The 8,451-nt window shown below is 29.2% G+C and overlaps 1 protein-coding gene across 1 annotated transcript in view; it reads right to left on the bottom strand.

Moving 5' to 3' along the window:
- LOC145181714 (apoptosis-inducing factor 3-like) overlaps positions 1-1,870 on the bottom strand; it is an 11,610-nt gene extending 9,740 nt beyond the window's left edge. The window contains exons 1-3 of the mRNA XM_090100925.1: positions 1,723-1,870; positions 1,394-1,613; positions 183-227 (exon numbers count right to left, since the gene is read on the bottom strand). Coding sequence (XP_089957051.1) covers positions 183-227; positions 1,394-1,613; positions 1,723-1,769 — 312 coding nt within the window. The 5' untranslated portion in view covers positions 1,770-1,870. The remainder of the gene's footprint in view (positions 1-182; positions 228-1,393; positions 1,614-1,722) is intronic.
- Positions 1,871-8,451: the final 6,581 nt, after the last annotated feature.

Genomic DNA, 8,451 nt, shown 5'->3' with positions numbered 1-8,451 from the left:
ACTTTTAGGCTTTTAAAGCTATAGGACTATTTTTTCTAAACATTTTTTTTGTTTGTCATATACTATTTTGGTTTGTTTAAACCTTGTTTAATACATTTGTCTTTTTTAAACAGGCAAAATATAAAGCCAGTTATCCAGTTAAACAAAAATTTAAAAAATAATAAAATAGATAAAAAGAAAACCTCTTCACTGGCAGTCACAATAATCTTTCCATCTTTCACATCAACCTAAAAAAAAAAAATAAATGAATAAAAAATTAAAAAAAAAAAAAATTAAAAATCTCTAACTGTATTTAACAGATATATCTTTTGTAGGTACATAAAAAAAAAAAAGGTGTGTTGGATCCATTTGGGATTTATTTAATGACTCTATAAGTAATATTATGTTTAAGAAGCTTTGCTCTACTGAAAATAATTATTAATTATTTTTTTGTTTCAGCAACATTATCCTGCTTCACTGTTCTATTAATGCCTGGCCTAGCATGAACTTATAAAAAAAAAAAAAAAGGGCATTTGTTAAGTTTGCTTTTCAAAAAATAAAAATATAATGATTAAATATAATTTTTTAACTTTACAAAAGTATGGTAGAACCATACTTTTGTAAAGTTAAAAAATTATGACAAGAATGATATCTACCATGTGTTATGTGACATATGCATATTCCACTTGGCAAATACCATCATTCTTGAAGATCAGTTATTTTAAGATTGTCATATTTATTTTTTAAATTTAATGTAGAAATATATAGCCTGAGTTTCAGGTGAAAAAAAAAATTAGAAAAATCTCTGGAGACTTTATTTGTCAAAAAAATATATATATATATTCATGGTAATTTTAATTTAGATTTGGTTTTTATACATATGATTTTTATTCAATTACTGTTTCTTTTTTTATATATGATTTAGCATGTTTTGGAAGAAAAGTAAGCAATATGCACTAGACTAAATGTTTGAATATATATATATATATATATATATATATATATATATATATATATATATATATATATATATATATATATATATATATATATATATATATATATATATATATATGCCACATTAAAATGGTAAATAACAATAACATTTTAAAACTTTAAAAGCCTAATACATAAATTGGCATCAAACAAATGCTTGTATACAAATCAAAAGTAATGTAAAAGTTGTTGTCATATCTCCACCAATAAAATGGTATTCTTAGTCTAAATTTTTGAATATTTTAACACCAATGTTGAGATCGCAATTTTTACTTACATAAAATGATCATAAAAACAATATTATTTATAACAATAGTATTTATAACCAATTAAAACATTATAAAGTTATTGCATAAACATTAAATATGTTTTGATATGTAAAAAAAATACATAAATTAAAATAAAACTTTAAGATTACTTTAAACTTATGTAAACTATCAAGGCCAGGAAAATCTTCTATGTCTCCAGTAACAGTGTTAAAACAAGCTCCATGCCAAGGACATCTGACTTTACCATTTTTGTATGCTCCAGTGATAAGAGGTGCTCCATAATGAGTGCATTTAGAGCTAACAGCTGTTATTTGACCATTTACTTTTGATATTAGGACTTTTCCTGGTCCTAAATCAAACTCTTTTAACCTAAAAACGCAATCAAAATATCCATGTTTTAACTATGCACTATGTTTAATATGGATACAGTTGTATGCAATATATCTGTAACTAAATGCAAATATACAAATATACTTACTCTCCTTCGTGAATATCGGTAACATCACAAACTGATTGTTCAATCATATTTGTTATGGTTTTCTTTAGATCATCCAGAGATTTTTTTTATTATTCCTATTTATATGATAAGAACAAAATTTGTATTGTCTGCATTATTTTACGGAAGTTATACTTTACATATTTATATCCCTTGATAAATAATAAAAATCTTTTATTATACATTCACTTTCTTTTTTATAATACCTACTTTTTTTCTAATAATTTCAGTTCAAGCAAGCCAGTTAATTCACAATCATCGTCTGACTGAATACGAAAACAATAACTAAGACATATGCATTAGTTTAAAAAATACTTAATTATTGGAAATTAAAAGAAAGATAAAGGAACTTAAAAAGTTACTAAAATAGTTAACGAGTTTTTTTGATGCAGATAATTAAGTTTATTACACGAAACTAGTGCAGATTAAATCACGCGATTTTTTTGTTGTTGTTGCAAACCTGCAAAGAAACAAGTTTTTAATGTAATGGAGGAAAATGCAAAAAAAAAAAGGTAGTTTTTCTCTTGAAAAACCTTTTAGCTTTTCTCTTGAAAAAACACCATGCAATATACGGAAATTCTGATAAGATAGAAAGCATGCTTGATGTTACTTAACATAATTTAAAGTATTTATCGTAATTTTAAACTCTAAAATTTCTTGGAATTTTCGGAGAAAAATGAGTGCGGTGTGTGTGTAAGGCTTGAAGAGGGACCCATTGAATTTGATTTCAATTACATAGACAAAGTTCCACTATATGCACATTCTCAAGTGTTAATTAAAATAATTTTAGAGGCAGGGCCTTCGAGAGGGGTGGGGGAAGGGGGGGGGGCACAGGTGGAAAATTGACTAGGGCGCCAAGTTTGATTTTTTAGAACAACAACATATAGAAAACATTTTAATGACCCTATACGTTCCCTGTAGCACTCACAGTCTGAATTTGGCTGGTGTGCACTCAGTTGAATCGACCATTGAGATCAAAGTATTCTTAGGAAATGTCGAATCTTTGTACGATTTTTTAGTGCAAGTCCTGCCCGATGGAAGATCCTCACTGAAGCGGCAGGAATTTCAATGCATAGACTTTCTATGACAAGATGAAGCTATCAAACCACTTGCAAAGAGGCCGAGGGAAGTGATGGCACGCCATGGAAAACCTGGATCTGACCAGTGAGCAGCTCAGCCAAGCGAGAGCCTTAGAAAAATGGTTATCATCTTTTGAATTTGTTTTGCTGATTACGATTTGGTACAAGGCCCTTACTGCTGTTAACGACGTTAGTCATCTTTTACAATCTGAAGCGATTGCAATAGATGACGAACTACTTTTGATTGGAGAGCTGCTGGAAGATCTTAAACTGATTAGGGAATGTTGGTCGCAGATTTTCCAAGAGGCTGTAGTTATTACTAGACCCCTAGGATTCGAATTGAACTCACTACTAAAAGAAAGCGTAAACCGAAGTGCTTTCACGATGAGCCATCAAACACAGCCCATTTCCATGACAGACAAAATAAAAAGTTCGAATTTAACATTTTTAATACTGGTTTGGATAATCTGATTCAAGGTTTGATTCAAGGTTTGAGGTGAGTGGGATGGTTGGCAATATGTTTTCATTCATCTCGTTGGATAATGATGATCTTTCCATTCAAGAAACCAAAGCTCGAGAGCTTGCACGGTTTTATCCGAGAGATGTGAAAGAAGAGGATTTTATTGAAGAAGTTCGCCGCTTTAACACTCCCCTCAAAAAAATTTTAAAGCAAGGAATCCAATGCAGCTACTCAACCAAATCTTTTTTTGTGATTAGTTTTAGAGATTATGCCCGCAATTAATTTAATGGTGTTAAATTTTTATCATGGGAACTTACTGCTAAATTATCATTATGGGAACTTACTGCTTAATTTTTTTATGGGAACTTACTGCTAAATTTTTATTGAGTATAAATTGTTAGAAAATTCCAAAACTTCAAAATTTAACTAATGGTGCTACCAAAGTTTCAGAATATTTTACTTTAATTTTTAAAAGTTATTTTGCTTTTCAAATGCCTTAGATCTTAAAAAAATGTAAATTAACAATCATTTAGTTTAGAAAACAAGTAATCATGTGTGAAACAACGAAGAACAATGGCACTCAATATCTTTCTATAAAAAAAAAGAGAATATTGAAAAACACTTATATTATGAAAATTGCCTTTCAACATCTACCATAAATGACTAGCTAAATATTGCAGGACCGTCGAATGAATATGACCATGTAAACAACCACAAAACCAGACTGACCAGATTATTCAAAATTATCAACTTTAACTGTGGTACTTGATAAAGATAACTCCATATAATGGGAACAATCAAACGATATAATCATTGAGACGATATCAAAATTGAACGACTTAAAATCATTATTTATTAGAAAAAAAAGTTTATTATCACCGTTAAAATTTCGAACTACCGTTAAAAAAGTTTATTATCACCGTTAAAATTTCGAACTGCCGTTAAAAAAGTTTATTATCACCGTTAAAATTTCGAACTACCGTTAAAAATTACTAATTATTGAATTACTGAAAACTGAAATCAGTCGTGACTTCAGTACAAATAATTTAGAATCAATACATTTAAACATCTTTTCTACATTAGTATTTACACTGGGGTGACAAACACAAAAAGATTAAAAAGGAAGAAAAAAAAAAATTGGAATTTTATAAAGGAGAAGACTATGGATCAAATATTTCAGAAGTTCCGAAAGTTCCCATCTATACCAACAATTCAGTTGATGTTTTTCATAGTTCAACTCAATTGGAGTTATGATAAGTTAATGGAAGTTGATGAATATTTCGATGAACGTTTGTTGCATCGTAAATATGACATCACAACCGTGTACTTACAACCCCCATAGTTTTTGTTGTTTGTGTCTGGAGAATTAGCTTTTATATCTAATCTTCGAAATTTCACACCACTAATTGAACAATGCTATTTAGACTATTTTGGATTTCCTGTACGGCATCAAAATAAATGCTGGATTCCACAAAAATGTTGTGTAACGTGTGTGAGATTCCTATTAATTGGGCTAAACAAGAGTCTAGATATTCACCATTTGCTATATCATTAATTAGAACAGCTTAAAAAGGATCATGTATTGTTATTTTTGTTTAACTCAAACAAAAGGCCAACCACGTCCAAACACACTATCCAGTATCCAAACTTGCCTTCGGCTAACAAACCCATCCTACATAGTGCCGAACTGCTTGTGCCAAAGCCTCCAAATTGATCAGAAAGTCAAGATTCTTGTGTGGATCTTGTTCTAACTGCGCATATCGGTAACTCAAGATAATGACCCAAATTATGAACCGTAAACTTCAAAAGAACCTCACTCATTGACACTATGTGATTTGATCATAGGCAGAGCTTTTGAGGTCTAAATAACCCAGGACAAAAAGTTCAAAGATTTTCTATAAAACTATTTCATTTCTATAGGAGTTCTACAAAAATAGTTGAGTTCTATAAAATTTCTATAGACAATTTCTTGAAGTCTATAGAAATTCAAAATAGATTTATATATTTTCCACCACCCAGGACCAAAAGTTCTATCTATAGAACTTTTGGTCCTGGGTGGTGGAATGCAGTTATTAGCTTCTCCAATTCTAACTCCTCTACAATTAATTAGATTCACAAGTTCTAAGTACTCTACTATCTTTTCCTACCCTAGGAAACTCGCATATTGACTGTGTAAGTAAAACTTTATGAAGAAATTTTTGAAGAGATTGTCCTTCACTATAATTATCTTCTAGAAGAGAATTTTTTTCAGAGTACAAAGAAGAGGTATCATTAAAGCTGTAATCCAAAGAATCAACTGATTCCATTCCTTCAAACCCATTATTCAACATCACAAGTTAAAAAAATTTTCTAAAATTTGAAAAAAATATCAGTTTTATGGAAACTTGATTTCAAGTGCAAAATAAATCAAACTTATGGATTCCATGCCTTGCTGTCATTAAGAAGCATTTTTAATGATTTTTAAGGCTATGAAACTAAGCATTAAACTCATAAACAGTGATCTACTTTTTAATTAACTGTTATAATTTTATGAAGTTAAAATAGCACGAAGATAAAAATGCGAACTAGTGATCTTCTAATATTCATGCTTGAAAAATGAGGTTTTGCGCCCTCCCTTTTTATTTTTAAAGTTTATCGGATTTCATGTTTCTCTTTACGAAATATACAATTCCTGGCGAATCATAATTCAAATGAAAAAATTGCCACCGATCTCAAAATGTAAATGGATAGCGTATATGGGAAATTTTTTGAAGCCAGTTTTGGGCTCCCAAGATGGCGGCGGAATTAACAAACGGTCATATGAAAATTAAAAAACTGATAATAATCAAGTTTTATATCTTAAGCTCAAATATTGATAAATATAAAAGTTTAAAATAAAAATCTATTTTTTTGTTTATCGTAAGATTTTTTTCATAAAAATAACGGAATGTTACATATTTACATAAATTTAAAATAAAGATACTTCTTTTGCTAAGCAAAACATATTCTTATAATAACTTGTTGTATGCTAACTTTCTGTTTTTCGTTTTTTTAGAATAAATACGATAAAATAAAATACAAATTTTCAGTAAAAATAAGTAAAAATTTTAATTTTACTTTGTTTAAATTTAGTTTGTTTAATAGTAGTGAAGAATAAGTATTTGTTTGCTTGTACAGAAATCTCAAATTTCAAATAATTTAAATTATAAATAATAAATCAAAGCATTTGTTATATCATGTACCTTTCAGTAACTACCCAATGCTGTGTGCTAGAAGGTTAATAACACAACTGCATGGTAGGCAGTTGAGTTTCTTTTTAAGATAAATATTCTTTATACATTAGTTTTCAGATAGGTACTATAAAGTTATAAATGCTGCATGAACAATGAGCTGAGCGCTGTGAGTACACACAAGTAACAGTACACATACATAACAAAAACATACATAATATTTATAATGTTTGATAACACACGTAATGTATGTTATCAAAAAGTCGTTTTGAATAAAAAAGTCAAAATTAATTGACTCGATTATAGAGAGCTGGAATATTACAAAGAATAATATACAAGTAAAATAATATATAATGTTAAAAAAATTGTATTTTGTATTTAATATTCTTATTAAATATTATATCCATTAATTACATTCATGTATTAAATAATCCTAGAAGGAACCCCTGAGTTGTGTGTACTCATAGCACTCAGCTAATAGTTCATGCAGCATGTACATATCTGGTATCTTGCTACAAAAATTGAAAATATAAAATGTCATAATTGTAAGTAGACACCACTGCCACTTACCATGCAAAATGTACATCGGTCACCGCTAAGAGCTCCGATCGTCGTCATCTTAAGAGGCCAATTTTGGCTTCAACTTTTTTTGATAAAAAGAAAAAAAAACAAAAAACAATAGAATACGTTATCCAGCTATATTTTGAGATCAGTGCGTTGAAGCATATGAAAAGACTTGTGTTGACTCAGGAACAATGCAATCATCGGAGTATGTCTTCTTTACTTAAAGAAAAAAAAAATTTAGCGAAGAGTTATAAAAAATACTTAAAATAAGAGAATTCAGCAGTAAATAATCATAATGCTTTACTATTGCTATATCAGTTTTCCGTGTAAACTCTGCTTAAGCTTTGTGCATAGTGGCATTTATTCCGTGCGTAATAGGTTTCTTTTCTACAGAAAAATTAATAACTTATCTAGATGCTTTGCAATATCTCGTCCAATATCTTGTCCAATATCTTTGATAAGAACTTTTTTTACAATCCTAAGAAAAAAAAAATAGAGATTGCAGGTCTAAATTGCAGCTCAGACGGTTACCAAAAAGAGATAAAGGAAATCAATTAAAAGCTATAATGCAGCTATGATGGGTGACTACATCTGATGTTAGATACGCGATGATGTCAAACTTGATAAAAGAAAGTCACGTTCTACTGTTTACTTATAGTGTTTTATAAGATTTTTGTCATCGGTCCTACGAAAGAAAAGATAAAAACCACAGTTCTAAATTACAAGCTCAGACGGTCACAGAGAGTGTTTCATACGCGATGATGAAAAACTTCATAAAAGAAAGTCACGTTCTATTGTTCACTTCTAGTGTTTTATAAGATTTTTGCCATCGATCCTACGAAAGAAAAGATAAAAAAGTTACTGAAATAAATTAAAGATCAGACGGTTACAAAAGAGAAATAAATGAAATCAATTAAAAGCTGTTCAAATTAGGGCCTGTTTATATGGAAAGGGGGCCCGGATAGCGATCCGGTGTAGCGTTTTTAATTTACTGCCATTAAAATTTTACTGCTATCGTTATTTTTTTACTGACTTTTTTAATATACAGTTTCTGGCGTTTATTTTTTTGACGTTTTCAAGATGTAAAAAAATATTAACTTTCATGATATCAGGAAATACTTGAATGACAAAAAGTTTCCTGAAGGTGTAAATGAGAGAGGAAAAAAGGCAATTTAAAAGGCAATGTAAAAACTTTGCAATTATAGACAACAAATTGATGTATTGCAAAAAAAATAAGGGAAAATGCATAGCTTTACATAAAAAAGTGAATCAAAATCTGGCCTGGAAAGTAAACTATCATTTAATGTATTCATTAAATAATAAAAGTTTCATTAAAAGAAAAATTGAAGTACCCTTAGTTTTATAAAACATGTATATTTTTACCCGCCCCTCCCAAAAA

The sequence above is a fragment of the Hydra viridissima genome, unplaced genomic scaffold (genome assembly GCF_058129835.1).
Source record: "Hydra viridissima isolate aposymbiotic clone 2 unplaced genomic scaffold, HvirCarnegie_v1 scaffold_10, whole genome shotgun sequence".
Taxonomy (NCBI): domain Eukaryota; kingdom Metazoa; phylum Cnidaria; class Hydrozoa; order Anthoathecata; family Hydridae; genus Hydra; species Hydra viridissima.
This window is presented reverse-complemented; position numbering and strand designations above follow the sequence as displayed.